Raw genomic sequence first — 16,973 nt, 5'->3', positions numbered from 1 at the left:
TTTACAATCAAACATATAAAAGTGTGGTATGTATTTGTATTCATTTCCTTTATTCAAATATTTCTAATCAGAAATTAAGTGCAAACAACTGTTTTCAGAAGTAAACTAATTAGTGAGCACAGCCCTTCTGTGTGTAACTTAATCTCAGTATAAATCCAGTTTTTCTCAGAGAACATTAGTGAAAAAAAGCATCATGAACACCAAGGAATAGAGTAAGGAGAAAGTCCATAAGTTTAAAGCAGTGTTAGGGTATAAAAAAAAATCTCAAGCGTTGAACATATCACTGAGCACCGTTCAATCCATCTTAAAGACATAGAAAGAGCACACAACTGTAAAACAACCATGGTGTGGCCATCCACCTAAACTGAAAGGCTGGGAAAGAAGAACATTTATCAGAAAACCAACCAAGACATCCATGCTAATTCTGGAGAAGCTGCAGAGATACACAACTCAAGTGAAAGAATTTGGCAACAGGAAAACTATTAGCCACTCCACAAATATGTCCTAAATGGAAGGGTGGGAGAAAGAAAGCTACTGTTGAAAGAAACTCAATTCAAAATTTGTGGCAGAAAATGACAACTGAGCTTCACAGAGGGTCTTTATCCAGTCTGACTGACCCCGAGCTGTGTGCAAAAATGGTTAGAAACAAACTCAAAATGATCTGCAGTTGAGGCAAAATGTGATTCTGCCAAGTACTGATTTTATGGGCTGAATTCAAATGCATGCCACACTTTTCAGATTTATGTTTGTAAAAAAATTAATACATTATGTCATTTTTTTCCACTTCACAATAAAGAACACCAAAGTTTTGTGGTTGTGACAAACCTGAAAAGTTTGAGGGGTATAAACACTTCTTCAAATGACTGCACACCAATACTTTGTGAAAATCAGGGAACATTTAGTTGAATGAGCAAATGTTACTCGTTTATGATATGTGCTCGATATAACAACTGCTTAAAAAAGCTCTATGTGATTCCTAGTTTTCTGTAAAAGCTACATCTCACACAAAACAACAATTTCATCAACACTTGCAAATTAAGTTGACAGTTACCTTCACTGAAAGGAGACGTTCGGACAAATTCATGCAACTCGGATCCCAGCAATATACACTTAAAGTAAAAGAAAGACACTATTAGCGTTCAAAGTGAAGTACACAAATAAATGAAACTAGATGACTAAAACGATGTATTGACTTAAGGTACCTGTGCGTCCACTTTATGGAATTGCTCCCGCTTCGAGAGCTCTTGGACAACTTCCTTTAAAACTACCATTTTAAAATCTGAAGGGAGATCATCCTTCAGCCAAAACATCTCCAGGAACCTTGGGTCCTCCCTCCTCTGAAAAATATGAACTTTATTAAATGTACAAAGATATTTTTGAACATTTTGTAAAGTGCTGTACTCAATACTCACCAAGTATCTGAGCTGGTGGTCAAGGCTGACCATATGCTGACAGATGTCTTGAGTTGAGAGCATCTTCTCACAGATTTCACACAGGAAGAAGGTTTTCAGACGGATACCTTGACACTCCCACACAGAGTCCATTCCTAGAGAGTGTGAACATTTTAACATGTTACATGCTTCTTTTAAAAAGGAACAAGATGCTGAGCTTATGTTGTTAGAGGGAAACTCACCAGTAACCTGCCCAAGATCCTGTCGACTTGCTTTCAAGTAAATGGACAAACGACTGGATTCTCGAGCTTTTCTCCCTGTAAAAAACATCTATTACTACAAATCAGAGCATGACTGCCAAAAACAGTCAGTCTGATGCTCAACACTAACCTAACGAAGTAGTGGACTTTAGCTTGGAAGCACTGTGCTCTTCAAATTGTGTGCAAAGTTTTGGAGCTGGTTCGCCTTTGTGGCTCAATCCTGCTTGGTTCTGCTGTCCTGCGGCAACTTCCATCCCAAAACTGGAGACTTTTTCAGATGATACTTTCTTTGCACATTCAACAGCTTTCTGTGACTCCTGGGAAGCTGGATTACTCTCCCAATGTTGTTGTTCTGCAATTTGAAATAAAAATGAAGGTCTAAATGTGGAAATGACCGACAAGAGTGCAGATTATCTTCTGACGGACATAAAAAGATGCAAAATAATTAATTACTTTTTGCTAAATCACTGGGGAGACTATTTGTTTTGGATATTTTAGTTATCATAAATAACTCTTTTCAGTCATCTGGGAAACAAAACCAAGAGTCAAGAATCTTTGAGCATACAGGTCCTTCTCAAAAAATTAGCATATTGTGATAAAGTTCATTATTTTCCATAATGTCATGATGAAAATTTAACATTCATATATTTTAGATTCATTGCACACTAACTGAAATATTTCAGGTCTTTTATTGTCTTAATACAGATGATTTTGGCATATAGCTCATGAAAACCCAAAACTCCTATCTCACAAAATTAGCATATCATTAAAAGGGTCTCTAAACGAGCTATGAACCTAATCATCTGAATCAACGAGTTAACTCTAAACACCTGCAAAAGATTCCTGAGGCCTTTAAAACTCCCAGCCTGGTTCATCACTCAAAACCCCAATCATGGGTAAGACTGCCGACCTGACTGCTGTCCAGAAGGCCACTATTGACACCCTCAAGCAAGAGGGTAAGACACAGAAAGAAATTTCTGAACGAATAGGCTGTTCCCAGAGTGCTGTATCAAGGCACCTCAGTGGGAAGTCTGTGGGAAGGAAAAAGTGTGGCAGAAAACGCTGCACAACGAGAAGAGGTGACCGGACCCTGAGGAAAATTGTGGAGAAGGGCCGATTCCAGACCTTGGGGGACCTGCGGAAGCAGTGGACTGAGTCTGGAGTAGAAACATCCAGAGCCACCGTGCACAGGCGTGTGCAGGAAATGGGCTACAGGTGCCGCATTCCCCAGACCTGGGCTACAGAGAAGCAGCACTGGACTGTTGCTCAGTGGTCCAAAGTACTTTTTTCAGATGAAAGCAAATTCTGCATGTCATTCGGAAATCAAGGTGCCAGAGTCTGGAGGAAGACTGGGGAGAAGGAAATGCCAAAATGCCAGAAGTCCAGTGTCAAGTACCCACAGTCAGTGATGGTCTGGGGTGCCGTGTCAGCTGCTGGTGTTGGTCCACTGTGTTTTATCAAGGGCAGGGTCAATGCAACTAGCTATCAGGAGATTTTGGACCACTTCATGCTTCCATCTGCTGAAAAGCTTTATGGAGATGAACATTTCATTTTTCAGCACGACCTGGCACCTGCTCACAGTGCCAAAACCACTGGTAAATGGTTTACTGACCATGGTATCACTGTGCTCAATTGGCCTGCCAACTCTCCTGACCTGAACCCCATAGAGAATCTGTGGGATATTGTGAAGAGAACGTTGAGAGACTCAAGACCCAACACTCTGGATGAGCTAAAGGCCGCTATCGAAGCATCCTGGGCCTCCATAAGACCTCAGCAGTGCCACAGGCTGATTGCCTCCATGCCACGCCACATTGAAGCAGTCATTTCTGCCAAAGGATTCCCGACCAAGTATTGAGTGCATAACTGTACATGATTATTTGAAGGTTGACGTTTTTTGTATTAAAAACACTTTTCTTTTATTGGTCGGATGAAATATGCTAATTTTGTGAGATAGGAATTTTGGGTTTTCATGAGTTGTATGCCAAAATCATCCGTATTAAGACAATAAAAGACCTGAAATATTTCAGTTAGTGTGCAATGAATCTAAAATATATGAATATTAAATTTTCATCATTACATTATAGAAAATAATGAACTTTATCACAATATGCTAATTTTTTGAGAAGGACCTGTATAAGAAAAAACAAAATCAGATCCTTGGATTAAAACTGAGACATTAATACTCTTCACTGATGTCACTGAAGTGACATCTGCAACTGTTTTGGCCCCCGGTCAAAAATATTTAGTCAAACTAAAGTTTGGATTTTGGAAAAATGCTCACTGTGTAAAATGTCTCTGTACAAAAAAACATAACCCCATCAATTTATTTTAAGGCTTTTTACACATCTTTACCAGGGGTATGAACATAAGAATTAAAAGCAGGACAAAAACATCCTTACTTACCCATGTCATCCTTCAAAAGTGTTTTACGATAAGACCGATTGTCATGCGCTTTAAACTGATGCAGCAGGGGAGTTTCTAAATTAAACAGAAAAAATGTATTTGGGTTCAACTAGAATTGTAAAATTGATCAACTTTCTAAAAGAAAAAGTTCATGTTAATGTCATACCTGCTACATCTTCAGATTTACTGCTTGGATCTTGATTAATTTCATTGCAGCTCATTGATTGTCGGTGGTCCTGAATCAGATTGTGGTCATCTGCGTCTTCACCGCATGAGCCCTGGTGTCTCCATGAATCAGCTGCTCGTACCTTTTCTGCACTCTTCAGGATGGTCTCTGATTCTGAGGTAAGAATAATGAAATGTTAAACGCGGTGCATCAAGATCTTGACTTACAAGCTTGGTAAAAAACATCTGGTATGTTTGGCTGCTGTTCCTCAACACAGAAAATGAAGGGGGTGAGTCCTCTTACTTTCCCCAAAAAAGTGGACAGGTCTCTAAAACAGAAACACTACTGCCATATATTGATGATGACGAATCAATTTATTCTCTTAACAAAAAAAAAAAAAAAACTTTTATCTTGATACTGTCAAGGGATATGTGTCTACACATAAAAAAAGTTAAGATGAGCACTCCTACTTTCCACAACTTTCCTCTAAAATTTCACATATTTTTTATAGACTTGAAATGTTTTAACACCACCATCACAATGCTGGGGACCGTGATGAATTTGCACATAAACATGACACATAATGGTCATGTGCATCCCAAGAGTCTCACACATAAGACCGCAAGCCCGGATTGTCTCAAGAAGGGTTGAGTTTTCTGTCCTCCCAGTTTTCACGGCGGAACCTTTTATTTTTCACAATGCACAAAACATCTTCTTTAAAAATTCCCAAAAGTTCCCTGCCTCCAGCTCTTACAGGGCACATTTATACAAATACAAAACATTAGGGTGTATGTGAAACTCTTGACCAATCCGATTTACCATCTTCATTTACGCACATGTTCTGGCACACACAACATTGAATTCTCAGCTGCAGTTACGGGAATAAAAGAATAGCGTCACATCTGCAAGCAATCAAAACCAGTCTACGTAACAGTTGTACCTTAATTTAATTTGTTCTTATCAACTCCTTATTCCAAAGCTGAACTGGAACGATGTTTTCCCTTTTTTTTCTCCAAACCAGACTCAACCCAGGACATGCTGTCTCAGACACACAAACACTTTTTAACCAAATAAATTGCTTTCATAATGTATGGAAGAAGTCGGTCCCATTTAGCACAAGTTTCCTTTAGCTAACCTAGTCAGTGAGTTGTACCGATTGATCAGTTAATTTTGACACACTCTCCCCACCTGCTTTTATAGCAAGACCTAGGACATGACTTCACATGAGGGACGGGTAAAGCTTTATTTGTCCTAAAATCTCAGCCGGTGCTCATTTTTTGTTTAGCTGCACCAAATGAATAAGTTTTAAACATAGAGTTCATGGTCACACTCACCAGAGAATGAAAATGCCCATTCTATTCAATTTGAACATTATTTATCAAAATAAAACTTAAAAATGGCATAAAAAGCCATCTAACTACAATGAAAAAGAAACTTACAAAACAATTTTAAGAAAACTGAGTATTTACCAGAACTTTGAAGAGCAGGTGTAACTTCAACAGGAAGTAGAGACTCTGCATCTGAAATCAGCTCCTCTTGCACTACATCTACATTTAACAAACAACATTGCTTATTTTTTTTATTTTCCAACTTGAAATGAGTCCCAACAGATCCTATGCTTAAATGAATAAAAAACCCTAGCAAAAAAAAAACAGGGTTAGTAAACATTTCAGGTATCTGTCCATATTATGCCTATTTCTGAAAGACCTAAACTGTTCAGCATACATTTATAGCTGATATTTCTACAGAGGCCAGGCTTTAAATGTCAGGGCTTTTTATCTACATATTCCACTGATTGGGCTGTGTGGAAAAGAACTATTTCACTGTTTGTGTTTTTTGTGGACCAACTTAGATCAGCTTTATTTAAACATCTACAATTCTGAGATTTGTTTAAATCTGGATTGAGTTATCCTACAATAAATAAAGATCCATTAAAACTTTATTTTGGTTGTAATAAAAGTTTAGCAAGGCAAGACATCTCCATATAAATGAATGCAAAAACCATTTTATTTATTTTAAATTCTAGGGGCGCTGTGTGGTTCATCTTTCCCTCAGTTTGCGAATCAATTCAGGATAGGCAAACACGGACAGCTGGGCAGGCACTGAAACTGAAAAATAATCTCTGAATGCAAACAACAACCCACAGATACAAAATTTCCCCCCTCATTTCTCATACTTATCCAGATCTGGGAAACATTTCAATCAAATGCCATACCTTTCTATTATAAAGCCTCTAGAAAAGATCCTACATACCTGCCAAGTCTTCAGCTTCCATCCACTGATCTAAGAGTTGTTGTGGATCAGTTTTCAGGAAAGTGTCAGGTTCATCTCGAATCCCATCATCCACTTGCATGTCTTCCTCATCCAAGCTCTTGCCTCCAACTGACTGACCTGCAGCCACAGTTGGATCTTCATAAATGCACTCCATATCTGTGACAAAGACATAAAAACACTGTCAAAATACGGTAAAATCCACCCATATTCCCATGCTGACAGACGGACCTAGGCAGTAAAAGATGTGGAAGAAGATGAGGGTGAAGTGAACAACAGCCACATGTAGGGGAAAGGTAACTCGTGCCATTTATCACGGTATATATGAAGAATGTACTTTCAAGAGCAAAAGGTGGGAAGAATCTACTTGTAAACTGTCACATGTGGCAACATGGAGGGGAAGGACCAGTCTAGGAGTATATGAGAACGAAGTGATGAAAGAAAATGCGTTGTTACACCTGCAGAAGCTTGGAGTCAACATTGCGGACAGAGATTGTGATAGAAAGAACACTTTTGAGAGTTTAGAGTCTCGAGAACGACTGAAGACTCTGCGCTTGACAGAGGAACAACCCTTGGGTCCCGGCGTTTAGGTTTCTGGATAAGCAAAGCTCTCAGAGTTGCTGTTCACACTGTGATAACTTAAAAACTTGCTATAAACTGTCAAAATCCTGAGTAGGATCATTTTTACATTTTTGATCATTTCTCCATTATTGGTATATTTCTGGATTACAAATGTTTCCTAAATTAGTATAATTTCCCAAATTACCATTTTTACATATCATCTTTCCAAGCTAGTATTTTTACAAACTACAAGCTTTATCTGATTACTGCAATTTCCTATCTCCACACCTGGAGTACAGCATGTTCTCTCTTCAAGGACCAAGGTGGGGACTTCCAGGATTGTATGAACCCATCTCTCTCTCTGCAAGCAAGCAAAATCCTTAGTCCTGTGGACATTAATTTATTGACTGTTTTACATCATTTCAGTTTTTTCACAGCATGGAAAAAGAAAGATTTCTTAAAATAAATTGAATTATTCACACTCATTCGATATCAGTTGTGGAAAAATCACCTTTAGATATTTTTTTTTTTTCAACACTAGTGGCCTTTTTATTTTTTGACAGTAGGCAGACAGGAAAGAGGGGTAGAGGGACTCGAACCCGGGACGGCCACATCGAGGACTGTAGCCTCTGTACATGGTCGCGAGCTTAACCCCTACACCATTAGCGCCGTGCTGGAAAGAATCACCTTTAAATACGAAAATTATCGAAGGATGAGTCAGTTTATTGAATCTTGCAGCAAGAGAGAACAACAAGATACAGAATATCAAGTTGCTCTGGCAATCAGATCCCAAGCATCCTGTAAGCACACAGTTGCTTACAGGATGTGGTTTCTTCTTGCAATACAAAGGCACTTGTTAGTCATGAGAGAAGATGGGCTTAAGTCGGATGACACTTTCCACTAAGAAAAAATAGTTTCACAACTGGAAGGCTCCACCAGCTTGTCTGCTGCATGAACACGGTGGGCATGATTACTTTAGGGCACACAATCAGAACAAGAATAAAACTTTCCATTACATATCTCACCTGACACTTGGTCCAGGCTTGGCTGCTGTTGATGTTTGTTCTCTTGTTCAGGTTGGTTAATATCTGCATAGTCAGACATCTCCTCATTAAACGCTGGGATCCCTAAAAGTTAAAATTTAGAGCAGGTGGTTCACTGATTATAGCTCATTGTTCATTAAAAACACAAAAAGGTTCAAAATATGAATGGATCTTATGGAAAGGGAAATTGTTTTGTTAAAACAGCGTGAGGGCATGCATCTGCAGTCAAACTAAAGGAGCTAACAAGGAAATTTCCAATCACCTGAGCTTGAAATGTCACATGGACTGGAAACATCATGACAAGGATGCTCTGAGCTATCAACTGTAGGCGATGATGAGGCCTGTTGGTCTCTTTGTTTCACCAGTGCTTTCACTCTTTCTACAGCTGAGCATCAAAATCCACAAAAGCAAAAGGAGGAACACAAGAACGAAGGAAAACAAGTCAGTTTCTATGCAACTAAACACATTTTTCTGCTAAACAGTTTCCTCAATAACAAATTCTGCTATACAAAAGAATTACACAAATATCTTGATTTTAACACAATACAGCATGACAAACGATAAAAAACATAGCACAATTTTAGGAGATGCAGGATAAAATTTTATAGTGTTGAAAAATCTCTCACCCAAGCTGTCTGCAAGAATTCCCAACTTTTGATATTCATTCTTCTCCACCTCCAATTTCTAGGAAAAACAAATATTTACACAAACATCGTGAACATAAAACTTATTTTATGATTTGTGTGCACACAATACATACAAGAACAACTGACTTTTACAGACTTGTACACGACATGCATTTTTTCTTCTACATCTTCAAATCTCCTCATTAATATTTTCACGGCAAATGATTTAAAGTAATTTACTATAAACTACTGTTTACAAATGTGCTTATGAGTATCTAATAATTATTTACCAATAGGAAGGAGCTGATAAGGCATCATGATCTTATTTTAGTTTTTAGGTTAACTGACTTAAATCAATGAAACTTAAGAAAATCTAAAGTGAAAAAATATTCAATCAAATTAGATGCTGCCAGAATTAGAGTGGCTGCCATCTTGTTTACCAACCGAGAGGGACGCAGGGAGGGAGGGATGGGTGGATAAAAAGACAGATGGACAGATGCAACATTTAGAAAACGGACAGGAATAAAGTCTGGAAATAAACACTTCCTTTCATACCTCATTTTGTTTTTCACTTCTATCTAGACCTGGAAAATCTTTGATTTAAATCCCATACTTTTCCAGAAAGAATAGGGACCATTTATCTACACAAACCCCTTTAACTGAATTTTTATTCATATAAACAGATGCCATAATATCAATCTCTTTATAAAAACTCTAAATGGCACCAAAGGCAGGATAACATCTTTCTCCATTCACCCAGTAAAAAGTTGGTGTAAATAAAAGAAAAATCTGTTTTTTTAAGCGTGGAAACAGAGCATACTATATAATACTCTTTAAAATTGTCATCCTTTTCTTTTTCGGTTTTAAAAGTGGATTATTTTCTAAAAGTCACACAAAACTGATTTTAATTTATCAGCTTACCTGAGCGCTCCGCGTGTGAGGCAGGGTTTTCTCAACTTCTGCCAAAAGAGGTACGGCGTGGTTTAACTGTTTCTCCAGCTCCTTTGAAGACCATTCGGGATATTTCATTTTCTAATGAATAAAACAGAAAAAAAGTCAAGAAAGTAGAACACATTCACTTTTTTTTGGCATTAATGCCCATTGTTAAAAGCTGCAGCTATACTCAGATAATGATTTAACATTCACATACCACATATTTGTACTGGTGGACAGAGCTGGTCAGATGAAACTGACTGGACAAATTCAGTTTGACTGAACAAAGCAGACAGTAGACCTGCTGCTTTCTTTCACAGGACACCACAATCAGCTGGTTTAATCCTGTCGATTAACAACAAGATGCAGAAGTCTGAAAAGAGTCCAACACATACTGAGGTGATATCTAACGTAAATTAAATAATACTTACCAACTTTAGGAAGGTTTCCACTCAGTGTCGTCTTGTTTGGAGGAACATGAGGCGGGTCTTTCCGTGGCTTCTTGATTTCTTCTGGGTACTTTTGAGGAACATCTGGCAGTTTCCTTTTATGAGCAGCTGTTTCAGGATCTGGGTTTGCCCCTGTCAATATCTTCGCAGATGCTTCAGTATTCATGTTTTTGACTTGTGATTTAGCTGTTTTAGAAGTGGCAGAAGATGTTCTCCTAGTCTCTGGTACTGTTGGGCCTCTGGATTCTGTTTTAGCACATTTGGAAGGACGCTCAGGTTTATGTGTCCCTGTAGATCCTGTGTCAGATGATGGTGCTGTGTTGCATGCTTTTTCAGATGCTGTGACACTCTTACTTCTTGGTGACATGGAAGATGTTGGAGATGTTGGAGTGGATGTTTTTGAAGTGGCGGAAGCGGTTTCTGTCAGTCTGTGAGAAGATGTTGTAGATTTGTTCGTTGAACAGGTAGAAAGAACGGCTCCCAGTTCTTCAGATTTAGTAGCTGCTTTTATCCTTAGTGATCTATTTTTGTTTGGAAAAACATCTGCTTTGCATTTATTTTTTGTGCTTTGAGAACATGAACCAGCATTGTTTTTCTCTTCTGTGGGCTCTTTGTTACTTCTTGAAGCAGGTGAACAAGTGTGGGCGTTCTCGGTGTCGGATGATGTCCCGTGGTCCGGTCTGCACTTGGCTGCAGTCATTTCAGATGCGTCTGGAGCTGCGCCACCCTCTTCTGAATTATACACCACCTTTAACGAGATAATGACCAAAATTAGCAGAATCTTCAGTTTTCTTTCTAAAAGTACAATTTAATTACATGACTCACCAGGTTTGTGTCAAATTATTACATTTTTGAAAGCGTTCTTTTTTCATAAAATTAATTTTTTATAACTAAGTTTGTCTCTTGTTGGAAATGGAACAGTCATCTCTCAGCAGATAAACCAATGTAAAAGGAGTTTTAACTTAAAAAAAAGTATTCCCTTTTTATTTAAAAAATGGCATGTTTAAAATGATTATATATCCCTCTTAGTAATCGGTGGAAAAACCTTTGTTGGCATTACAGCAATCAAACATTTCTTATCGGGCTTTATAACAGATAACTAATTTCAATCTGCAGTCCCAGACACACAAAAACATTATTTAAACAAAAAGCAGTACAGAAAACAATACACAGCTTATACACAGCTAAAAAATAAAATAAAATAAATAAAATACGTAATGAAAGTTCAAGTTAAAAAATAAAAACATTCAAAATAATAAAAGCATTGCATTTGTCTCCCTGTCCTACTTCACTCAAAATATATGGGTAATGTCACAACATGAGACATTTTTATCTTTTTTGCTAAAGAGGATCATGCTAAATGATCAAATTAATCATGGCAAATCTGTCTTTAAAAAATGTACTCTTTTCTTTCTATGCAAATCTTATTTTTTTTATTTGTTGAAATGTTGGTCCATTCTGGTTTTGTTTTCAATGAGAAGGCTGGTTGTCGTAATGCCGTTTTCCTCTTGGGTATAACTCGCTGCCCACTGGACGTTGAACGTGTTCATCTACTTATCAGTTCAGACAGGTAGCATTTTATTGATTATTTTGAAGAGCAAACACACAAATATATTTAATAAATTTGAATATGTGCCCAAATGAGGCTTGTTTGTCAGATTAAAAGTACCTTTTGATAATAAAAACCTTTAAAAAGGTATTGAGCCCACATTTAATTAAGCCTACATTTTAAAAAAAAGTTTTATAGTGCTGACATAACTTTTTAATCTTAAATACTGTGTTTTCATTAGCTGGAAGTGGAAAATTATCATAATTATGTTAGAATTGACTTTTTCTAACTACTAGTGTTTAAATTTATATTAGTCATTTAACTCTGTTTGAACTGATACTAGACATATACTGGTCAGTTTGTGTGTCAGTACCTTTTAATGGTATTTCAAGTAATGTCTCTTTGTATTCATTGAATCTCCTTAGAACTAAGAAAAAAATGTATTCCCGTCTTCTCTCTAATTGCAACAGACCTACTGATAGTAGATATGTGTCTGAGAACAACACTCACACACTTTGTGGCACATTCCAGAGAGCTCATGTGTGCAGAGGCTGGCTTGCCCACAGTATCAGCATATGGCCAATTAGATCGCGGTGCATGCCTAAGTCCAGCATATTGTACGGGGCGTGCATGCCCAAGAAGATAAATATGTATTGTACTCTAATTACATGGTTCTTTCCTGCGGATAGAGTCCAGTGCTGTAAATCTTTATAGGTGGTCAAAATAAATTAGCTTTTGGCGTCTGAAAACATAAGATTTACTCCCGTTCCTTTCATGGTGTTGGGTTGATATGTCTGATAAAGTGTGCTGTACAAAGCTTCTATGTTTTTTTATCACTCATGTGTCTGGTCTCGCAACACCTAAAAGCAGAATTAGCTGTTCCAGTTTCCACTCCTCAACTGAAACTATGCTGAGAAATATGCAGATATACGAATTAACATTTAAATGCCATGATGCACTTGAAGTGAAGTGAGACAGCTTTATTGCATTCACGCAGGTTTTGGCTCTTCCCATTGTGAAACAGTTTTCTATGCATCCAACACTGGACAGAATGTATTTGAGAAAATTTAAAAACTTTTAAATGCATTGTTTTAAGCTGATGACAAGTGTCGCGGCTCTCAGGAACAAATTGAATGTAAACGCACTCTAAAGCTGGGTTAAAGACAGATCTGTGAAGGAATAGAGTAATGACTTCCTGTTTCCATGAGGTATAATTTAGACGTAACACAGAGACCCACACAGACTAAGCAGGATGATAGTAGTAGAGAGACCAGTAGAGAGACCAGCGGACACAAAATGGTTTTACAGAAAAAGAAAGTCCTATCATTGGTGTTTAATGTGATAATCCTAACCAATTCACCTTTATCTTGTGATTTATTTCAATCTTCTGGCACTATTCTCTAAACATTTCCATGGTTGTTTTTTGTAAACACCCCAGAGTCACGTACACTGGGTCAGCATGACCTTAACAGCTACAGGAAAGAATTTCACTATCATTACTTCCATTGCTACACTGTTTCTGTACAGGGTTGCATGCTGTTTGGAAATAAAGTAATTTATCTTTTCTCATCCCAAGAACATCAGACCCAAAATCAGAAAAAAACAAAAATCAAATAAAAATCTGCTCCAAAGATAGAGATACCAAATCTTGTATGTGACTTTCCCATACACCAAAACAGATTCACATAAACCTACCATGAACTCTTTGTTCTGTTTCCCCGAATGGAAACATTTCTAATTGTCGGCTTGTCAACTTAACATTTTGTTCCAATTAGTTGAAATGTGGTCAAATATTTTGCAAACCAACTTGCTTGTTCCAAAGTTCTTTACTTTGTCTACTTCAAAGTGCTGCTTTGAAGACCGTTTCTGGCATTTGTCCCTCAAGATTTTCACAAATGTAAAATATGCTATGTCCTTTTAGTGTGTTATCACATCATCTTATGCTAAAAAACGAAAGGCCAACGTTGGAACAATAAACTCTTCAAAGAACAAAATACTACATTCAATGTCATAAATGTTTGCTCCATATATATATATATATATATATATATAAAAAACAAACTGACCTTTTCCTTGACTTTCTGTTTGCTGCGAGGTGCTGCTGAAACGTTAGGCGTGACACAGGCCTGAGCAGAGGACCTGAGAGACGACCCACTGTTGAACCAATGGTCTGGTCTCACCGTCTTTTGTATCACTTTGTAGAGGAAGTCTTGAAGAGATGCTGAAAAGCCAGAAAAGTTAAGACTCAAGTTACATACATTTTTCTAAGTGACAAAAACTGAATAAAAGATTGGTGTTAAAGATGGATGAAACCCCCACCTGACTGGAAGCTTTTATTTGAGATTTGACCGTACATTTCTTCTTCAAGATGTACCACCTGAAGTCAAGACAACAACAATTACCTACAAACATCATCTTATTTTGCTTAAACAAAGCAACCAACTATATAGTTTCTCTTTTATACAGTTATACATTTTATAATATATCCCCCCCTTATAATTAATGCATTTGAGGATTAAATTATGAATGGTTACACTGTTACGCTGCGTGCCATAAGTGATTATTGTGCAATAACCCGCTACTGGTTCTCTGTTTATTTTTCTTTATGCATTGTTCATGTATGGATACATATATACTATACGTGTTTATGTGCTGTTATATATTTTTATGCTGCTGTACCTCTGCTTGAAGAGGGAACCTCTCCACGGGATCAATAAAGTCTAAATGACTTTAAGATTTTTGGAAATTACCAGTTTAAAAAAAAAGCTAAAATTTTCATCAAACTGTGCCCCCAGTTTGAAGTCCTTTAAAACAGATCCCAGAGAAAGTGTTGGACTGACCAGAAGTTACCCTGGTAGACAACCACGCCCCTCCCCCACCTGGCAAACTTGGGTGTTTGGAAATACTGCTGGTGGTAAAAAAAAAAAGACGAAAGCCATGGTGAAAAAACTAAAGCAGCGCCATCCAACAATTCTTACTATTCAACGCTACTTTAAAATAAAAAGATGCAATCAATGGGCAGCCGCTCTGAGGCACAGATTTCCTGAGTAATTAACAAGTTAATATCAGCTTGTTATACGTATGTTACTCTATAAAGAGCAGAATGGCAAAAAGAGATTATACACAGTGCATTTGGCACATGAAAATGATAAATAAGTTAACCCTTATGTGGTTTCCGGGTCTGTGGGACCCATTTTTATTATTTACTGAAGGAAAAATGATACAATTAATGTAAATTAATTGTAAATTTGTTTCCACTCATATCATTCTAGAATTGCGCCGCTCAAGGTGGTAGCAGGTTGGAGTAGCTCTGTTACTTTTGATTCTGATTTATTCTTTTTTGGGAATTCTTCCTCTTGTGGTGGATACAGTTGATTTTTTTTTTGGACAACTGTCCTCCCCAGTGTCAGATGCTGTGCAGCTTGGAGGATTTTTCCTAATACTTTCTATTTTTGGACATTTGTTGTGATGCATTGTCATGGCAACGGGGTTGTTTCTTACAACCGGGAGCAGCTGATTAATATCTCAAAAGCTCAAATAATACTTCAACTACAACCCCAAATCCCTGATGAGTTGAAAAGAAGACGCCGTGGATGCAGAGCAGGAGCTAAGAGAAGAGAGAGAAGGAGGAAGTTCAAACCATCTCTTCCGTCGATTATGATGGGCAATGTGAGATCGATGGGAAACAAGTTGGATGAACTCCAAGCCCTACAAAGGACCCAGCCAGAGTACCGGCCATGCAGTATCATGTGTTTTACTGAGACATGGCTGCAGGATCATATCCCAGACTCCAGCGTCTCTCTGCCGGGCTTTTTAACCACACGAGCAGACAGAGATTTAAGGAGGAGCGGCAAATGTAAAGGAGGTGGACTGGCAGTACTTGTGAACAACAGATGGTGTAATCCAGGACATGTAACTGTGAAGTGTCATCAATGCAGTCCAGATATTGAACTGTTGGCAGTAAGTTTTTGTCCATATTATTTACCCAGAGAGTTCACCAGTGTTATTTTGGCAACAGTTTACGTTCCACCTTTAGCTGTTGCTGACACTGCATGTGATGCCATCAGCTCAGTTGTTGCTAAGCTACAGACACAAAACCCCAATGCTTTTGTGGCAATATCTGGTGATTTTAACCATGCTTCACTCTCTGCTACACTTCCAACGTTTCAACAATTTGTCAGCTGCTCTACCAGAGAAAACAAAACATTGGATTTGTTTTATGCAAATGTCAAGGACTCATACATCTCTACAGCAAGACCTCCTCTAGGCAAATCAGATCACAATCTTGTTTTTCTCTGCTCGAAATATAAGCCTCTTGTTCAGAGGCAACCTGTAATAAAGAGGACTGTGAGAAAATGGTCACAGGAAGCTGAAGAAGCTCTGCAAGGTTGCTTTGAGGCTACAGACTGGGATGCACTGTGCCAGCCACATGGAGAGGACATCAATGCCATGACTGAGTGTGTAACCGACTATATAAACTTCTGTGTAGATAACATCATCCCCACCAGAACTGTGAGATGCTTCCCCAATAACAAACCTTGGATCACCAGTGACCTGAAGGACCTGCTTAACAAGAAAAAAAGAGCCTTCAGAGAGGGAGACAGAGAATTATTAAGGAGTTTACAGAAGCAACTTAAAGTCAAGATAAGAGACAGCAAGGAGGTGTACAAGAAGAAGCTGGAGAGCAAGCTCCAGCAAAGCAATATCAGAAATGTGTGGGCAGGAATGAAGAAGATCATAGGCTTCAAGCAGAAGGATGATCAGACCAATGAAGGTCTGGACAGAACCAATGAACTGAACACATTCTTCAATAGGTTCAGTTCAGAAACAAGCTCAGCATCCTCCTCTCCTGCTCACAGCCAAACAGACATCCCACCCTCCTTTGACCCACAGGACCCACAGCTGTCCAGTAACACCTCACATTTTTTATCTTCCACCTCAGCACTAGACCCTTCAGCTTCTACATGTTTGCCTTCAACCATATCAGAAGATGCTGATGCTTCCTTTGCTTCCCCCTTCCACCTGTGTGTCTCAAGAAGTCAAGTGAAGATGCAACTGAAGAGACTGAATCGGAATAAGGCCGCAGGTCCAGATCATGTCAGCCCTAGAGTTCTGAAAGCCTGTGCAGAGCAGCTCTGTGGGATTCTGCAGCACCTCTTCAACCTTAGCCTGGCCCAGAAGGTTCCGGTGTTGTGGAAGACCTCCTGTCTTGTTCCAATACCAAAGAAAACTCACCCACCAGTCCTCAATGACTATAGACCTGTTGTCCTGACCCACATCATGAAGGTCCTAGAGAGACTCCTGTTGGCCCACCTGAGTAA

At 38.4% G+C, this 16,973-nt stretch overlaps 1 protein-coding gene across 4 annotated transcripts in view; it reads right to left on the bottom strand.

Annotated features, from left to right (window-relative positions):
• The window catches only part of LOC124879274, a 103,321-nt gene that overhangs the window by 15,861 nt on the left and 70,487 nt on the right, over window positions 1-16,973 (bottom strand). For 3 of the 4 annotated variants that reach the window (XM_047383732.1, XM_047383733.1, XM_047383735.1), the window contains 17 exons: window positions 13,972-14,029; window positions 13,719-13,873; window positions 10,086-10,851; window positions 9,872-9,999; window positions 9,643-9,753; window positions 8,722-8,779; window positions 8,358-8,480; window positions 8,078-8,179; window positions 6,474-6,650; window positions 5,690-5,767; window positions 4,221-4,394; window positions 4,055-4,129; window positions 1,782-2,003; window positions 1,634-1,708; window positions 1,413-1,546; window positions 1,203-1,337; window positions 1,052-1,109 (listed from right to left, as the gene is read on the bottom strand). In XM_047383732.1, the coding sequence (XP_047239688.1) occupies window positions 1,052-1,109; window positions 1,203-1,337; window positions 1,413-1,546; window positions 1,634-1,708; window positions 1,782-2,003; window positions 4,055-4,129; window positions 4,221-4,394; window positions 5,690-5,767; window positions 6,474-6,650; window positions 8,078-8,179; window positions 8,358-8,480; window positions 8,722-8,779; window positions 9,643-9,753; window positions 9,872-9,999; window positions 10,086-10,851; window positions 13,719-13,873; window positions 13,972-14,029 (2,629 nt within the window). The remainder of the gene's footprint in view (window positions 1-1,051; window positions 1,110-1,202; window positions 1,338-1,412; window positions 1,547-1,633; window positions 1,709-1,781; window positions 2,004-4,054; window positions 4,130-4,220; window positions 4,395-5,689; window positions 5,768-6,473; window positions 6,651-8,077; window positions 8,180-8,357; window positions 8,481-8,721; window positions 8,780-9,642; window positions 9,754-9,871; window positions 10,000-10,085; window positions 10,852-13,718; window positions 13,874-13,971; window positions 14,030-16,973) is intronic. The other variant, XM_047383734.1, reaches the window with a different exon arrangement.

This window comes from Girardinichthys multiradiatus, chromosome 13 (assembly GCF_021462225.1).
Source record: "Girardinichthys multiradiatus isolate DD_20200921_A chromosome 13, DD_fGirMul_XY1, whole genome shotgun sequence".
NCBI lineage: Eukaryota > Metazoa > Chordata > Actinopteri > Cyprinodontiformes > Goodeidae > Girardinichthys > Girardinichthys multiradiatus.
The sequence above is the reverse complement of the archived record's forward strand: the minus strand, read 5'-3'. Positions and strand labels throughout refer to the sequence as shown.